General features: G+C 35.9%; 1 protein-coding gene across 2 annotated transcripts in view; it reads right to left on the reverse strand.

Annotated features, from left to right (window-relative positions):
* Nucleotides 1-19,830, reverse strand: part of PIK3C3 (phosphatidylinositol 3-kinase catalytic subunit type 3) — a 128,895-nt gene that overhangs the window by 22,557 nt on the left and 86,508 nt on the right. For both annotated transcript variants that reach the window (XM_077975509.1, XM_001082892.5), the window contains 5 exons: nucleotides 19,558-19,627; nucleotides 17,637-17,701; nucleotides 14,626-14,710; nucleotides 8,186-8,260; nucleotides 82-250 (listed from right to left, as the gene is read on the reverse strand). In XM_077975509.1, coding sequence (XP_077831635.1) covers nucleotides 82-250; nucleotides 8,186-8,260; nucleotides 14,626-14,710; nucleotides 17,637-17,701; nucleotides 19,558-19,627 — 464 coding nt within the window. The remainder of the gene's footprint in view (nucleotides 1-81; nucleotides 251-8,185; nucleotides 8,261-14,625; nucleotides 14,711-17,636; nucleotides 17,702-19,557; nucleotides 19,628-19,830) is intronic.

The following is a 19,830-nucleotide window of genomic DNA, read 5'->3' on the forward strand; positions in this document are numbered from 1 at the left end:
TACATTTAAACAACTCCTTCTCTTGTTCTATAAAATACAATAAATTTACCCAAATTCTCTGTGCCAAGCAAATCAACTTACCTTCGCAGGTGGAGGAAAGCCGTGTAACACTGTTTACGGAACTCTTGGTACTGCTCACTCTGTGTGCCCCCCATTCCTTCTACCATTTCTTTATTCAGCTTCATTGGTGGAGGAAGAGGCTTCGGATCCCGACCCAAAATATATCCAAAGTCTATGTGGAAGAGTTTGCCTGGATGTTGACAAGAAACTCATTTGTTACCAGAATTATCTTAAAGAAATTGGTAGGGAATATGTCACACAATTGTCTCTTCATAAAGAATATTAGTTCAAGATGAAGCCTATTAAATTCTTCGATATTTCTAACTGCAGGTTTGAGAGTGGCCTTCGAAACATAATTAACTCATTTTAACTCATTCATTCAGACAAAATGATGCCTAAAATCGTGTCAAAGTAATGGTAACCTATGTTAAATCCTATTTATAAGTCTTCAGAATCAAAGACGGTTAGAGCCTGGATAATATTTTAAGGTATCAGCAGAAATTGGAATCTTGTAGCACATTTTTTGTGCTAAAGTTTAAGCACAGTGTCCTTCATATAACGGAAAATCATTTCTTTATTCCTGAGATGAATCCTTCTGCTAATTTATCATTACTCAAAAAAAAATTTTAGAAAGGAAAAATTTAAAAAACCATATTCTTAGCATAAATAGCAATTCAGTTGTAATAATATATCACCTATCATTTTAATGTTGGTAAATTTTACTAATCTGTAACATAGATTTATAAATCTGTTTTCATTGTACAGTATATAAGAGTAAGCACAATTATGAGGTTTCATGTTGTACATATTTAAGATCATAAAATGTCAACACCGGGGGGTTTCATTTCCATTAAAAGAAATCACTGAATGATTTATGACTGAAAAACCACTCTTTCGGAATCCCAAAACGGGCTTCGATGGTCTCTAAGTACAATGAAACTGATTTTGCGGGGAGATCAATACACTTCACCAGATTCCCAAGTAAAGTCCATAATTCAACAAATATGAGGAACCAGTTTCACAAAAGTGAATTTGATAACTTCAGTACCCACTGGAAAAGCAACATCCCTATAGTCTCTTAAGGTTCAAGGGGAGTATCTTATGATTTCAGTTTTCCACATCTGATGAAAAGTCCAGGATCAATTTCTGTTAACCATTTTAACACCTTCAACTAAGTATGTGTCCTCTGCTCAACTAAGCTAAGCAATTCTTTTGGTACTTTATTCTCATTTTGAAGTTTTCATTTATCTTTTACCTTGTTGGATACACACTATTCTGCCCCATAAGAGGTAAAGAAATAAGAAGCTCACAATATTACAGATGTAGATAAATGTTCCTTAGTTTTATTTAATTATTTAAATAATACTCTGTTACCAGTACACTTGAACAGATGACCAATCTGGTCAATGTTTGATACAAAACTGCCATCACACATGGTTTATTTAAAGGGCTCCATGCTTTTAATAGGAAACCTATCCCAGTTTTCTTCATTTCATTACAGGAAGTATTGGAATTCCAATATTGGCTATGTATCACTGGTTACAAATGAAGAGTGTATTTCTATCCTTCTTGTCAGAACACTCTCAAAGAACAGGATTACTACTTAATTAAAAGGCGTAGAAGATTCAGTATCTAACAATGAAACCATGATTATGCTTTGCAAGTTAAATAGCCATGTATTTTCAAAAAAAGCCTATTAATGTAATGTTTTAAGAAAACTCATCTTCATAAATACTGAAGGGAATGTTTTTTTTTTAAAGTTAATATCTGAAAATGAAATTTGTAAAGGTTCAAAAAACACACATAATTAAATTTAAAAAAATGTTTAAGAAGTTCAGAGAGTATGATCTTATTCAAATCTACCACTTTAAACAGTCAAGAAATAAAGTATACATAAAATAAACTGGTTAACCTCCTTTTGTCTCCAGCTTGCAAAACACAGGGAGTAAGAGGTGCTAATTAAATTTTCCTGTTATTTGCATAAATAACATGAACTTATTTCTAAAATCGTAGTTCAAGGCATTTGTAATTCTTGGATTAAAGAGAATATAAACTATTCTCTTTGACAGTATTTAATGGTAAAGTTTATTTTAAATTTCTATTTTAATAATTAAACGTGTCCAATGTCAAAACTGTATTCATTCTGTTTTTCATACCTCTTCGTACTCTTCCCCCTTATACTTGACTTTCTTCTGCTGTTCCTTATAATCCAAACTCTATTTTTTAAAGATTCCACATAATTCCCAACTTCAAAAAATCTTCCCTGACACACTACTCCAGTGAATTTCCTACTCTTCAATTTTTTTATATAACCTGACATTTATTTACCATTTTTTTCCATTAAAATGCCTTTTGTCTTATGTGAATGTTGTATCTTTCCTACTGCCCTACTGCTACACCTAGAAATAAAAGAAGGTAACAAACAGCAATTTATTCTTATAGCAAAACCTGTATTTTCAGAATTAAAAAGGTTCCCGATATCTATACTCCCACTCACTGTTCCCAATACTTATTACTTAAACCCTTACAATATACTAGCAGTTTTCACTCAGTTAAAAGCACAATGATGCAATATTTTTCAATAATAGTTTTTAGTATCAAAGATCAATAATCTATAAAGGCAAAGAGGAGCTGGCATGAGCTGAGATTACATAGTAGCATGAGAGGGGAGGTGCCAAGCTCTTTTTTAACAACCAGCTCTCAATGGAAGTAACAGAAGAGCTCACTCATTACCTCCAGCACAGTGCCAGGCCATTCATGAAGAATCCACCCCCGTGACCCAAACACTTCCCATTTGATCCCATCTCCAACACTGGGGATGAAGTTTGAACATGAGATTTGGAGGAGTCAAATACCCAAATTACAGAAAGTGGGAAAAAGAAATTTTTGAAATATAGTAACTATTTTCTTCTAATAGCATGAGTCCAAATAACAACCACATAAGTTAAAAAAAAAAGAAGGCATTATTCATCTCACGGTGGTAAAAGAAACAAGCAAACAAAACCTAATAGCCCTTAAGGAATGAGTAGTATGTGCTCAATACCAAGCAAAAGTCTACTTATCTCTTTCAAAACTCACAGCACCACTAGGAGAGCAGTTCTGTTATTATTTACAGATTCAGAAGAAGAGACTGAGTTACTGGTATATTACGTAACTTACCCAAAATCACCCAATGTGTGAGGGGCAAAATAAATGCAAAATTTGCCTTTAGAGCCGAACAAATTACCCACTATGAAAGACTGTTTCTTGGTCTAAAAAATAATCAATTTCACATAAAACTAAAGAATAATACAGAAAATCAGGATAGAAGTTGTGATGGTTAATACTGAGTTTCAACTTGACTGGATTGAAGGATACAAAGTATTGATCCTGGGTGTGTCTGTGAGGGTGTTGCCAACGGAGATTAATATTTGAGTCAGTGGGCTGGGGAAGGTAGACCTTTACTCTAGACGGGCACAAACTAATCAGCTGCCAGCACAGCTAGGATATAAGCAGACAGAAAAATGTGAAAAGAGAGACTGGCCTAGCCTCCCAGCCTACATCTTTCTCTCATGCTGTATGCTTCCTGCCCTCGAACATCAGGCTCCAAGTTCTGCAGTTTTGGGACTCAGACTGGCTCTCCTTGCTCCTCAGCCTGCAGATGGCCTATAGTGGGACCTTGTGAATGTGTGAGTTAATACTTAAGAAATTCCCCTTTATACACACACACACACACACACACACACATTCCATTAGTTCTGTCCCTCTAGAGAACGCTGTATTACAGGAGCTATACTGAAAGAAAATGTCCAATTAAGATAACAATAAGAATAACCATTTTTCTTTACTTTGAGCTCTCTGACAAAAGGTTCAAAGTGTATTACTTTAAAGTGGCAAGGCAGACAAAAAAACTACTACTTCTCTCACAAATGGCAACTCAAGATCAGGAGGGCCATCCTTAGGACTCACAATGATCTTTTCATTTAGTACAGATAGCAGTTCCCTGTTTATGTTTGTGAAGGTTTTTCAGTCATTTACAAATGAATTTCAAATACTGATTGTATTAAAAAGTATACCATAAGCAATGAACATATTTTTAAGTTATACTGCCTCTCCCTCTTTCCTCAAACTCTCAAAAACAAAAACAAAACAATTAACCTTTCTCCAAAGAGCTGGGATAAACTCAAACTACGTTTCATTTGAATCCTGCCACAACTGATTGCCCTAAGTAAGGTTTTTAAAGCTTCTCCTAAGGACAATAACTCGGGGGGGGGGGGGGAATCTATTATTTTTCAACCCCACATCACAGTCTAGCTTTGTAATTTCTTGTCCAAAGAATTCTATAGTAATAAGAATTCGATAGTAACGCACTAATAAAATATCACTCACCCCATATTTGTTTCAAGAAAACAGCGTTATTATTAATCACATGACAATACACTGACTCTACACTTTTACATTTATGGTGGATACACAGCGCCCTCTGCTGCACAAGCTGAGTAAACATCAACCAAGTTCAAAGTATTCAAAAACAAAGCATGGGCCAAAAAAAAAAAGTCTGGGAAATCCATAATTGCGATGAATATTTTGCATTTCAGAACATTACTCTTGTATAGATTTTGACATTTTCTATATGCAGTGAATCATTTTCTTTCACACGCCCAGAGTTCTTAGCTGGATCATTTTCTATTTAATCTATATTTACAGGGTGGAATAGTTTGTCTGGGGTAAGTCCTCCAAAAGTATCAGTGAAATGAAATCTGCATGTCTCCTTCTTCTGCTCCATCCCCCATATCAAAAAACTAGACACAGATGATACAGTGGAAGTCTGATTACAATTCAAAACCACTTTAATCTAAAGCGGAATCTTAGACTCTAAACCTGCTCGTGCTGGCAAATGAGAACAGAAAACAAAGGTATTATGTTTTGCAGAAAAACAGAAATGTGACTTGATTATCAAAAAATGCTCCATCAGCCATTGAAAGATTGGACAGTTACATAAGAGAACCCAAAGTTTTCAATTTGAAGGCATAATAAACTCAAAATATATAATGGACAAATCTTCATGATAGTTGAGCCATTTTTAAACTAACAACATTGGAATATATTTCCTGCAATGAGGCACATTCAAAATTAACTTTGAACTATACAAAGTCTATTTACAACATGTATGAAATGTAACTTAAAACCGCTTTGAAATACAGACTCTCAGTAAAAATGACTAGAGACACAAAATTTTTTAAAAATATTTTAAATTGTGAGAAGTTGAGGAATGCATTATACTTCTATTTGTCTTGACATACTCAGTCTCTCCTTATAGAATCTAATTTCATCCAAACCAAAACTAAAAATTTGAAAACATGTATCTTAGTAACAAAGATTTAAAATGCTAACTGCACAACGTAACGGGATGAAAGAATTACAGAGCAGTTAAGAAAAAACGAACTGCTGTTTTAACAGGAACAAAAGGTGCATCTTATTTATGCACATTTGAGGCTAAAGTTTTGCCTTGCAGTGAGCTGAGATCCGGCCACTGCACTCCAGCCTGGGCGACAGAGCCAGACTCAGTCTCAAAAAAAAAAAAAAAAAAAAAAAAAAAGCAAATTTGGAGCACCCTCTAGTGGAAAACTGTTAACAAAAGCTTAAAGCTTCTGTTTCTAAGATTTAATTCAATTTCCATTAAACAAGACTGAGACCTGGGCCAAAAAAGTATATTACGTAGACTCTTCCTTCTGGTTTTACTCTTAAATACCCCCATTAAAACACGCACACGCACACACACAAATACACATACATGAGGGCACTTTTCAAAGTCCAAGAGAAAAAGTTTTACACTGTTTATCAATTTCCAAAAAAAAAAAAAAGAATTTTTGAATATAATATTACAGATGTAATATTACTTTTTATATTAAAGAATTTCATTGTAGTTGTAAATGATTACAATCTAGAAACAAATGGAATCATTTTTGTTGCTTAACTCTTGTGGTTAAAAGATTCCACCAATAAAAAGAGCTAGTGAAAATAACACATGAAACTTTCAAATTACAGCTCTCTCCAAACACACCATGATGTTTATTTATAAATATCCTCTGCTAAATTAGCAAATCAGCCAAGAATCTCCATGAAAATCAGATTATATTCTTTTGGTCTTGTTTATTAACGAGACTGACTGGCTTTGACACAGACACGACATGACACATGCAAGTTCGATCAGATGATTTTCCATATGTAATAATTAAAAACTGAATATATGACATTCCAAATTACATAAATTAATAGGGTCATTATATTAATAATTAGACTATTCTTGATGTATTATGTTAAATTATTATCACAATTTGGAGAAATACAAACAAAACAGAAAATGTTTTGAGAGACCAATTTAAAGAGTAACGTAAACATCTGTTTTCTGCAGAAGGCTGAAGAAACTTGAATTATTTAGGCCAGAAAATAAAAAGGATCATGGAAGAACACAAGTATTTATTCATCATTAATTCAACACTGACTTATTGAACACCTTAGCTAGGTGTTGTTCAAGGTCCGGAGGCATGGGGTAACCCCAACGGACAAAGGTTCCTGCTCTCATGGAACTTGCATCCTGAATGGGAGAAGACAATGATAAGAACTCAACAAGCTCTAGGAGAGCAAGGATTTCTGTTTGTTCTGTTAACTTTGGTATTCCCAGCATCTACTAGGTGTTCAATAAATAGTTGTTGAATTAAACAAAAAAGGTAACTTCAGTTAGTGATAAGTGCTATAAACAAAACAGTAATAAGTAGAGAGCACTGGAGGAAGAGGCAGATATGTTATTACAGATCAAAGAGTTAGAAAGGGCTTCTCTAAAGTTATGCCATTAGAATTTCAACTTAAGTCAGCCCAGCAAAGATCTGAATAAAGAACTTTCCAGAAAGAGAAAATAACAAAGGCTCTTGTCTGAGGCAGGAGTGGTTTGACATTCAGACAAAAGCCTGCCTGGACAAGCCACAAGGCCCCAGTAAAGAGTTCAGATTTCATTCAAATTGTTTAGGCAACATGTATTGGTTGCTTCAAGTGGGGTGAAAGTAGTAAAAATGAAGAGACAGTAGGTAACTTCATGATGTATTTTGGAGTTGAGGAGTAGATAAGATTTGTTAATAGGTTCAGTATATGAGATGAGGCCAAAAGACATATTAAGAATGACTTTGAGGTCTAGAGCTTGAACAACTGTGTAGGTGATGTTGCTATCTATTGAAACGGGAAAATGAGGTGAGAAGCAGGTTTTAGGTAGGTAGTAGAGGAAAGGATAAACTTTTACAACTGGCCATATATAATGACAATTTCAAGTAAGCAGTTCGATATTTCAATTTGAAGGTAATGAAACGGACTGAGGTAAAAAGCTGTAAGTTTGGAAGCTGTCTGCATAAAGATAAACACATAGGGCTAAAGAGTTGTCAGGACAAAGGGCGCTGAGAATGATTATCGCACAGAACCCCAAGGGGAAAAGCAAATAATTAAAGGTAGATATTAAAGTGAATTAAGCACACTTTGTAAGAGAAAGGACATTTTAACAATCTAACTAGAGCTATACAGTAAGAGACTGAGCTGCTTGTATCCATTATGGGCTTTCCATAAAAAGAGGCATTTCCAGTACAGCAGTGTGTGCAAAACGACCATCTGTAGGATTATTACTAAAGCAATTCTTACAAGGGAAAGGACTATCCCTCTTCCAAGGTAACATTTAAAGGAATTTTTAAGACTCTCTGATTTATCTTCACTTATGTATCTTTTTTTTTTTTTTTCCAGATGGAGTTTTGCTCTTGTTGCCCAGGCTGGAGTGCAATGGTACGACCTCAGCTCACTGCAACCTCCGCCTTCCAGGTTCAAGCAATTCTCCTGTCCTAGCCTCCAGAGTAGCTGGGATTACAGGCATGTGCAGCATGCCCGGATAATTTTATATGTTTAGTAGAGACGGGGTTTCTCAATGTTGGTCAGGCTGGTCTCAAACTCCCAACCTCAGGTGATCTGCCCACCTTGGCCTCACTAAGTGCTGGGATTACAGGCGTAAGCCACTGCGCCCAGGCACAATTTATCTTGTTAGTAAATAGATTCAGGGGTAAAAACCATGGGCAAATACAATGTATGTCTACTGGTAGCCATTAATTGTTACCTGTTTTTGTTAGCAAAAGGTTATCCAAGTGCCTGTCTCCAACTCCAAGTATATACGTGATCACGCAATATCCAGCTGCAATAACAGTTAAAAAAATGTGAAAACAAATGCAAACCAGGTTATACATTCTACTGAATATAAAAGCAGTTTGTGCAACTTTATTATCAATTGTTTTCTAATGTCTCTGGTTTCTCACCTAAATTCTCAAATATGCAATCTTTAACTCTATGTCTGTCACTTGAAACTCAAAGTACTATTTAAAACAGAAAATCTTGCAGAATTCTGTGAAATTACAAAAGTCACTTGCATCAAAACTTAAGTTAGGTTAAGGAGACCTTAATTATAACATGGGCCTAGCAATTCTAATATCAAATTGGACACAGTTAAAGATGACATCAAAAAAGAAGTATCTACAGAAATACATATAATAAAGTCAACTGTCAATTATCTCATAACTCATAACCATGTTATCTATAAGATAACATAAGTAAATGCAGGGTTAAATTTTTTTTAAGTCTGGAAAAATAATCTTGACATGGAAGCAGATGGAAAACCAAATGCATTCATTTGAGTGGTAAAGACATTTATGAAGTTCATGCAATAATCTTCTAAAGCATTAAGAAAAATTATATGATCAAGACTAAAGGCAGAGGCATTGGCTCTAGCTGTATTCTGTTTTCTTTTTCTTCTAAAAAAAAGTCTGAAAATTTAGCATTTATTGAAACTACTTACACAGAATTTAGCAAATAGCACCTTTTTGGAGGTTTTTTTTTTTTTTAACTATGTTTATTTCTACCATTAATAACCTGACAATAAATACAACTTGTACACATATAAAATTATAGCAATATTTACCAAAACCTGTTTATTTCAGCCCATGTGTAAAAACAAGATGGGATGACCTGTTAATGAACTTACAACCTTGCTCAAATTCAGTAAATAATACGGTTCGTTTGACTCAGGTTCTGAAGGCCATTCCAGAAGTCCAAAAGCAACTTAAGCAATGTATCATCATTGGAAAAATAGTATTAATAACAATCACAGTTACAATGTACTGAAGGCTAGGCTCTTAGCTAGGCATATCATATTCATCATTTCTAACCCTTTTAATGATGCCAGTTAAGTATGATAACCATCCTTCAAATGAAAAACTTCAGGCTCCAAGAATTAATGGTATTGTCCAAAGTCACTGGGCTGGAATTTGTGTCCAATGAAATGTAAGCAAATGTAGATGCATGGAGAGCAGTTTTAAGCAAAGGGCTGACTCAGCTAGGAGGTTAGCCCTTCAGGCCTTTCCTCCTTCCTGTCTAGATTGCAACATCATGACTGTAGTTGCAGCAGTTATTTGAGACCGTAAGGAAAAGGGCAAGAGAATCACAGAGCCTTCACCTTGCCCTAACCACCTTAAATAGTTGGAACAACAGCAACCTCTTACAACTAGTTTGTCACAAAAGAGAAAATAAACTCTTATGATTAAGTCACTATATGTACATTATGTTAACTGCAGCGGAATGCAATGATAACATTTAGTGGTCCACTGAGGAGGACTTAAAGGGTATCTAGATGAAGGGAGAAAAAACTACAGCTTGTTGACCAAATCTGGCTCCCTTCAGTTTTTGTAAAGTTTATTTGAACATAGTCTTACTCATTCATTTACACACTGGCTTGAGCATTACAATGGCAGGGTTGAACAGTCACACAGATCATCTGACTTGAAAAGCCTAAGGGCGCGGTGGCTCAAGCCTGTAATCCCAGCACTTTGGGAGGCCGAGACGGGCGGATCACGAGGTCAGGAGATCGAGACCATCCTGGCTAACCCAGTGAAACCCCGTCTCTACTAAAAAATACAAAAAACTAGCCGGGCGAGGTGGTGGGCGCCTGTAGTCCCAGCTACTCGGGAGGCTGAGGCCGGAGAATGGCGTAAACCCGGGAGGCGGAGCTTGCAGTGAGCTGAGATCCGGCCACTGCACTCCAGCCTGGGCGACAGAGCGAGACTCCATCTCAAAAAAAAAAAAAAAAAAAAAAAAACAGAAAAGCCTAAAATACTACCTGCAAAGCTTTGGGGAAAAGTCTTAATGACCCTTGATCTAGAGCATTGCTACACGAAATGTGATCCCACAGACTGGCAGTATCACTATCACCCGAAAGCTTATTAAATATGTAAACTCTTCAACCTTACCTCAGTCCTACTGAATCAGAATTTCTAGTGGCAGCAGCCACAATTCCATTGTAACAAGCTTTCAAAAATTACTATGCACACCAAAGGTTGAGAAGTCTTCTCTAAACTCGAGTGTATTAATGAACGTAAGGATCACCTGAAAATCCTGTTAGAACGCAGATTCTGATCACAGAATCAGGGCAAGGCCCAAGATTCTGTAATACAAACAAGTTCCCAGATAAACCCAATACTGTGGGTCCACATATCACACTTTAAGTAGCACTGCTCTAAAACTGCCACAATACATACAACTTCAAAACTGACTAAAGACTCCCCATTGAAAAATAACTAAGTGACTTACTGAGGGATATTAAATTAGATATCCCTAAAGAGAAACTCAGTAGAGTACCCTGAGAACACACGAGAACTTAGTACACTTAGGTTCTCTAATATGTGATTCTTAGAAATCTAGCTGCTACTCAAGGGTACTGAACTACTGGTAACGTGCATATGAAGACAAGAGAAACTCCTGCAATTTTCAAAAATAACATCACTGTACATCAGTGCAGCTGAGTTGTTCAATCCAGACCTACTCACTATTCTCATTTTTTTTTAAATTATAAAGTACAATTGGTTTTTGTCACTAATTAAGTTGTTTAGCTATCTCTACAGAATACTGATTCACCCGTGTTGCAACAGTTAATTCTGACCTAAAATTTTCATGTAACTAGATATACATGAATTATGCTTAATTCTAATTATAAAGCAAAATATTTATACAAACGACTCATCATCAAATTTGTTTGAGAGTGATATTTCATTGTTACATGGAAATGGAAAATGAATAAGGGTCTTTTGCCCTGCCTCATTGGGTTATGGTCATAAATATGTTGGATGGTCATTCTGATAAATATGTTTAGTCAAGTGAAATATATGTATCGACATAGGGTCATATTTAATAGTAAAGATGAAAATTTAGAGTGCTTCAATAGTTTAAAGTGTCAATACTCAGCAGAGCACTTCAAACAAGGCTACATCCTGAAAAACAACAACAAAACATTTGAGGTAAGAATGGGACAATCCTCAGAAATGTTGAAGAGATAATTAATACTCAGAATGATTTGGGCTGGGCGCGGTGGCTCACGCCTGTAATCCCAGCACTTTGGGAGGCCGAGGAGGGCGGATCACAAAGTCAGATGGAGACCATCCTGGCTAACAGGGTAAAACCCCGTCTCTACTAAAAAAAAAAATACAAAAAATTAGCCAGGCATGGTGGTGGGCACCTGTAGTCCCAGCTACTTGGGAGGCTGTGGCAGGAGAATGGCATGAACCCAGGAGGTGGAGTGAGCCGAGATCGCGCCACTACACTTCAGCCTGGGCGAGAGAGCGAGACTCCATCTCAAAAAAAAAAAAAGAAAATACTCAGAATGATTTAAGATGACCTGAAATAAATTTGCTAGAAAATTTTTAGGGAAAATTATTCTTTATACAATAATGGAAACACTATTTCTGTCCAAGAAAATCTTGTTAAAACAATATTGTTAGTTTTTTTACTCCATGTGAGATGCAAAACATCTTGAAATTGTTTTTATAAAAAAAACTTTGACTTAAAGAAAATTATAAAGACAAATAAACCACCGATCCTATTTCCCTTTACTTAGTAAAGATATGTGTGTATGTGAGAATAAACAGTATTCCCACATTTAGCTGCATGATACAGACTTTAATCTGGAAAAGATATCACCAAAACTATTATCAATTGTTTTTTCTTACACCCTGCAAAAACCTTAAAACATTATTTTCTAAAATGGAAGTTACACACAGATTATTTTGTCATACAGGAAGCCATATAGGAAACAGAAGGCTATTCTAGATGAACAGAAGAGCTGCCATCAAATCAGTTATTGAGGGATGAACACAGGTGAAATGTTGGGAAAAAAGGGAGAAATAAGATGTAATGTGAATTTAACTGTCCAATAGGTAAGATAATTTAAATTGCTATTCTTTCCCCATGAAAAAGTCAGTCATATTTTCATTAGCTCTTGGGGAAAGAATGGACCATTACACAAAAGACACAATGGTATGACATTAAGCACGTACCTGTAACATACCATTCTGATAATTTTACTAAATGAGCAGAATTTTCAAATTTTAGTCAATATTGACAGGGCAAGTGTATGTGCATGTACTTTGTGTGGAAAAAGTATTTCTTTATTAAACAGATTTATGACTTTAAAAGGTTTACAATAACTATGCTACAAGTAAAAACGTAAAAGATAATTATTTGGGGGTATGTAAAACACCTCATGTAAAAAGGTACTAAGGGAAATGGCCACAAATTCTGTGACATCCTTTTCATCCAGAGCTTGGATCTATATATATTCTGTCCCCTCACATCCAGGAAGGCTCTAGGACTGCTCTGAACAACAGAATATAACACAAGTGATATAGTACCAACTTCCCAGCCCCAGCCTTCAGAAACCAGTATTTTCCATTTCCTGTCTGTCTGAATATTTGCTCTTGGAACCCAGCTCTGAGAGGCCCAAGCCAGGGACAGGTCCTGTGTAGGTGATTCACTATAAGCCTAGCTAAGACAGTATAATCTGCCAATCGTGTGAGTGATCCATCTTGGATGTTCAGCCTAGTTGAGCCTTTAGATGATATGTAATTTTTTAGATCACAGAAAACATAGACTTGAAACTCTGAGAAAAACAAAACAGAAAAGGGGCATTCAAAAGAAAGAAGGAAAACAAGAAAGGAGGGAGGGAAGAGAGAGAGAAATACAGAGTAAGAGGACAAGGAGAAACATTTTCTCTCAAAACCTTCAGTGATTTTAAGTCTTTAAATACTGCATGTAATCATGTTTATGAGCAAATTCAGTTACATGCAATACACATTTATATTCCTACAGTAAATACAAGAATTAAAACTATAAAGGATTGTAACATATACAAACACAATTTTATTTCCATATTCTCAAACTTCATTTTCTTTCTGTTTTTCAGACAAAAATGTATCATCAACAATAAATTTCAGAATAAGCTCCAAAATAATTTGGAAGGTGACTTCACAGGGGTGTTGTGAAAAACACAAAAATACTATGTATAGGAAAGCAACTTTTAAACTAGAAAACAACATGCAAGTTTAAATACAGTCTTAACAATTAACTAGAAAGCCCTCTTCTTGCTCTCCCAGCTTAAGTATAGGCAAAAATATGGACATAAGCATAAATATAGCACTTATATAAGTTATAACATATCATATACCCTATGCCATTCACGGCTCAACTCTAGTGCCAATTCCTTTATCAATCCTCCCTTAAACAATCTAATTATAAAAAACATCTAAATAAAAAAATAAACACACTGGGGATAGTGGCTCACGCCTGCAATCTCTGTACTTTGGGAGGCCAAAACAGGTGATCGTTTGAGCCCAGGAGTTTGAGACCAGTCTGGGCAACATGCCAAAACCCTGTCTCTAGAAAAATGCAAAAAAAATCAGCCAGGTGTGGTGGTGCACACCTCCTACAGTCCCAGGTACTCGGCAGGCTGAGGTGGAAGAATCACCTGAGCCTGGGAGGTCCAGGCTGCTGTGAGCTGTGATTGCACCACTGCACTTTAGCCAGCCTGGGTGACAAGAATGTGACCTTGTATCCAGGAAAAAAAGCAAAAGAAAGAAAGAAAAAGAAAAGAAAAGAAAAAACAAAAGAAAATGAAAAAAAAAAAAAACTCCTCTAGAATATAAGCTTCATGAAGTTAGGCATAAACGCCTGAAGAATAAAAATTAATCCCTATGTCACTTACTATATATTTCTAGGAAATACTACTACTGCTTACTTATTTCTAGGAATGGACCGTAAGAACTGACTCTAAAATACCATGAGGGTACCCTCTTAATGAAGCACCATTATCTTAGCTCTTAAACTTTATCTAAAGCACAATTATTTCTGATTGAGACTTTTCCCATGGTCTACTTAGTTTCTGTTATTCAAAAATGGAGAAAATCTAATGGAAAATTAACAGCTTCCAGGAAGAGATAAATTGCAATTATAAAATAGTTCAGTGATTGCAAAGATATATCCCTGAAGACTAAATACAATTTACATCTTGTTACTACTATTATGTCAAAGCATTAATGACTACCTTAATCAACATTTATCTTTTACTCTTCCTACAGAGCATTTAAATATTAACATGTTCTAAATGTTTATGATTATGGCAGTATCAGGATGGCCTGCTCTTCTTTATTTGATCAATGGAAAGTAACAGCCTGAAACACTTACCACAGCTTTTAACGTAAGTGTCCATGACCTCAGCACTAATCCCATTTGGCCCATTCTCACTTGGTGCATATTTTCTAAAAAAGTTCTGAAAAGACAAACAAACAAATTAGGTGTTTTGAAACTATAAACAATGACCAACAAGTGTCTAGTATAAAACTTAATCAAAATACAGTATGAGAAACGCTGACTGAACAAAAGAATTGTAAGAGTACAATAAATACACTAGAGTTTCCACTAGGGGAAACTGTGTAAAATGCACCCCTCCCCCGCTCAACCCCAGATTACCAATTGCACCTATTCTTTTACATTTAGAGGCAAAAAACAAACAAACAAACAAAAAAACACCACAGACCATATTATCTGAAAATACAATTAACATACTATTAGAAAATGAGTTTATCCTGGCCAGAGGCGGTGGCTCACGCCTGTAATCCCAGCACTTTGGGAGGCCAAGGCGGGCAGATCACAAGGTCGAGAGATTGAGACCATCCTGGCCAACAGGGTGAAACCCAGTCTCTACTAATAATAAAAAAATCAGCGTGGTGGCGGGCACCTGTAGTCTAAGCTACTCGAGAGGCTGAGGCAGGAGAACTGCTTGAACCCAGGAGGTACAGGTTGCAGTGAGCCGAGATCGTGCCACTGCACTCCAGTAAGGAAACAGAGCGAGACTCAAAAAAAAAAAAAAAGTTTATCCCATGTTTTCACCTATTTTGAATACCCTGTATTCTGACAAAGGATTTGCATCTGGAATATATTTTAAAAATTCCTATAAACCTATACAAAAAATATAAACAACACAACAGGAACATGGGCCATAGGAAGATGCGAACATGCACTTCACAGAAGAAACAAATGGCCTATACATAAATTTTCATATGTTCAACCTTACACATAATCAGGAAAATGCAAACAAACCAAAATGAGATACGAAGAATTTGAAGTTTGGCAACACTACGATTTTCGTGAAGATGTGTAGCAAGGAGAAACAAGAAGTGTTACAGTTTCAGAAAACAACTTTTAATTACTGAAAAACAACTTCTAATTATCAAGTAAAGCCGAATGTGATCTATGATCCAGGTAAATGACTTACACAGATCAGATGTGCAGCCAAGAGTCAGTATACAAACTGTCACCGTTTTCATTTTATAAAATCATAATTACACAAAACAACATAAGTAATCAAAAACTTTATGAAACAACGTTGGCAATTAGGACCCATGCTAAAAACTTTAAGTACACTTCATGTCCTCTTCAGAACAATCCTAGAGTAATATGGGTTATTACGGAAATGTTACAGATGCAAAAACTGTGTCTTGAGGGGTATGTTAAAGGGGTCCCCAGGACCACTGACAGGTTTGACTTGCTAGAAGGTCTTACAGACTAAACATGTAGCTGTATCATGACTAAGATTTGTTACAGAGAAAGGATACACAGTAGAATCAACATGGAAAACACACACAGAAAAAATCTGGAGAAATTCATACACAGGCATCCTAGCCCTCTCTGTCCTGTGAAGAGACACAGCGAGCTTCTTTTCCAATAGCCAAAAAGAAAAATTAAAAAGCAGTAACATTAGTGCAATGTTTCTGATAAGGGAAGCCCATTAGACTTAGAACCCAAGGTTTTAACGGGAACTGGTCACCCAGGCAACCTCTGTCAAGCAACTATAAAGTTCCAGGGTTGTTTAGTATAAAGCATATTATTTGAACAATCTAGGCACAGTGAACCACCCTTATCGATTAGGAAGCAAAGGGAACATGCTGAAAGCCAGTGACCAATCTCCTGGCAAGCAGGCCTTTCTAAAGATAGCAACCTTAGGGCTACCATGTTAACTCTTCTCTGCAGAGAGAGTGAACCAGTTCACTCAAGGTTACAGAGCTGGAAAGTAACATGGGTGGAATTCAGTCCCAGGCAGTTTGATGTCATAAGCCTGAGCTTTTAACCACTGCACATGACTGTACCCCAAATCAAAGAACAGAATAAGCACTTGCTTTGCAAAAGAATCAGAGTAATACTTTTCTACAAATCTGACTCCCATACTGAATAAACGGAATAATTAAATAGGGAAAGGCAAAAACACGCTGTATCAAACATCTTCTAGCAAGCCCTTCTATGTTGTTTCTTTCATCTTGGGTGTATCAATTTTTGTTTTAATTACACGCCTTTTTTTTTACATAGGGAAGCAGGAAAATTATATTTAAAAAAAAAACAAAAATAAACCATTAAGACGTTACAAGAACTAATCCATGTATTTAAAGGGTAAAAAAAAAAAAAATCCAAACATATTCATTACTTTGTCACAGGAACCACTGACCTTTTCTCATATTTAAAGGGGAGCAACAGGTTGCAGGGAGAGGACAGGGGTCTTAAATAATTGTACAAAGGACAGATGAGCAACAATATCATTGTGATAGTGTTCTGAGTAACAAAAACTGGAAATAAAGTGCTCATCAATTAATATCAAATAAATTACAATGTTTCCAGTCTTTGGAATATAATGCAAGTACAAACGTTAACAAATTTTAATTTGTTCACCAATTAACTCTGGTTTTTTTTTTGTTTTTTTTTTTGACACAGAGTCTCACTCTATCACCCAAGCTGGAGTGCAATGATGTGATCTCAGCTCACTGCAGCCTCCACCTCCCCGGTTCAAGCAATTCTCCTGGCTCAGCCTCCCAAGTAGCTGGGACTACAGGTGTGTGCCACTGTGCCCAGCTGATTTTTGTGAGTTTAGTAGAGACGGGCTTTCACCATGTTGGTCAGGCTGTGTTCACCAATTAATGCCTGATCCCTTGACACACATGCATTGTTCAAGGAATTCAGTATCTGCAGGTAACAAATGGAAGAATCTTCAACTGCAAACATGCTTACTTCTGAATAAAGGAAGAAAAAAACTTGAAGAAAGAAAAATGATAAAAGGAGACTTTCATTTTTAACTCTATGTTATAAAGACTGAATTTTTTATGACAAGAATATATTCACGAATTGCATAATCTTTATTGATACCATACCTGAATGCTTCCCTCTGTATCAAGAACTTCAGCCACAGGAACTGACTGGATAAACTGCATGAAGCCTACACAGAAACGTATGCAATGCATTAAGCATAGCTACTGGTTAAGAAAGAAAAATAAAGGTTCTGCTAAGAATAATCTTCATCTGTGAATAAATGCATTCCATATCTGAACAACTTAAAAAGATCTATGTACACTATATTAAGTTTGTACTGGCATTTATGTCATATGACCTATAAGAAAACATTAAAAAAAAATTAAGCTGATTTAGTCTGTATGGTTCTCTAGGCTGATTTCTATTATAAAACATGAGGAATGAAAACTAATAGTAAGCTTCTTAAATCTAGCATCAAAAATTTCTTCTTTCTATAGATTTACAACATATACCAATTAAAATATTCCAAATTTAAAATCACCATAAGAAATCTAGAATTGTGGATTACAATCACCTAATTCTAAAAGCTGCATGTAAAACTGTATGTAATGGCTCCTTTTGTCTAATATTCCATCTTCTGTCATTTCCTGGTAATGACAGATGTGTAAATCCCTTAAACTACCAAAAAAAACCAAAAGGGAAAGGGGACAGACAGTATGTGGGAGAAGGAGAAAAAGTCAGTCTGATAAATCTGAAGACAAAAGAAGCATAAAACAATGGATATATTTAAAAAATAAAAGCTGGATAAAGAAAACAATATTTCAGGATCATAAACTATCATGATCTGGTTCTGGTAAGCCTACAGGACAATAATTTGCATGCAAATTAGGAGAGTCTATACCCCTGTAGAGTAAGAAATATCTCATTTATTCTTGCATCATAAATACAGAATAGTTGGCACTAATTCACTTAACAGGTATTTATTGTTTCTTGACCATGTCGGAAGAAATTTGCCAAGTAAGGAAAAATAGATGCTTGACACTGCCTACATGGATCTTAAAGCTTACAAGCTTCACTGGGGTAAATACTATGAATAAAGGGTACTATGAAAGGAAGTAGTGTAAGGACACCTAACTTACAGTAGGGATCGAAGGACATCTGACATTTGAGCCATGTTTTCAAGGATAATAAAGTTAGTAGGCCATGGAGACAAGAATGTTCGAGACAATGATCACAGTGTATGTGAAGGCCTTAGAGCACAATGCATTAGATAAAACAGAAGGTAGCCAGTATGGCTAACGCCCAGGATGCAGGGGAAGGGTGGTAAAAAGAAGAGGCTTGAAAGATAGATACAGGGTGTGTCACACTATGCAAGCACTTAGAAGCTAGGTAAAGGTTTTTGGGGTCTTTGTCCCAAGAGAAAATGAAAGCTAATAAATGATTTTTTGCAGGATCGTAAAGATGCACATTTGCACTTTTTAAAAGATCATTCTGAGAAGAAACTGAGAAGAGTAATTAAGGCATCAAAAAGATTTGGGAGTGGCCAGCGGAAGGATAGGAAACCTAAAGCATGTATTTTGTTTCTCAGTAACTACTAGTATAAAGTAGGAAGGGTAGCAAGACTATGGAATTTACAGTAAGCATTAGGCAAGCATTCCTAGGGAATCTTCTACCAAACTTCCCAAGATTATTCATCTCCAAAAGACTCAGATGGTTTGTGCATGTGGATGTGTGTGTGTGTGTGTGTGTGTGTGTGTGTCTACAGGATTGTCAGGGATGTCTGAAATTTCCTGTTTCTCAGTAACTACATTAACCAGTAGTTAAATTAACCAGTAGTTAAATTAACCAGTAGTTAAATTAACCAGTAGTTACTGAGAAACAGGAAAGAAGGAAAGACAGAAGGGAGGCAGGCAGGAAGGTCCAACTTGTCTTCAGTGTTACAAGTGGAAATTATTTGTATCTCTAACATACTTAAAAATTTTCAATTTGAAAAAGTACACACAATGTACACTAAAGTAAAACAATGATGTAAAATAAACTTACCATGTTTTGTACTGGTGGCTAACACCTTATAAGGTGTCAATTTCAAGTCCAGATTTTCTTTCCGTAACAGCTTTTAATCAAAAGGTAAAATATATTAACCAAATGTACAGACTGTTAAAAGACACTTTTGTGGGCAAATAGTATAGCAGTTTTATATAATACAGATTTAGGAAATTAACCTAAATTAAGTTTAAATTAGTTAATTTAGGCCCGGCACAGTAGCTCACGCCTGTAATCCCAGCACTTTGGGAGGCTAAGGCAGGTGGATCACCT

Source organism: Macaca mulatta, chromosome 18, assembly GCF_049350105.2.
Source record: "Macaca mulatta isolate MMU2019108-1 chromosome 18, T2T-MMU8v2.0, whole genome shotgun sequence".
Classification (NCBI taxonomy): Eukaryota; Metazoa; Chordata; class Mammalia; order Primates; family Cercopithecidae; genus Macaca; species Macaca mulatta.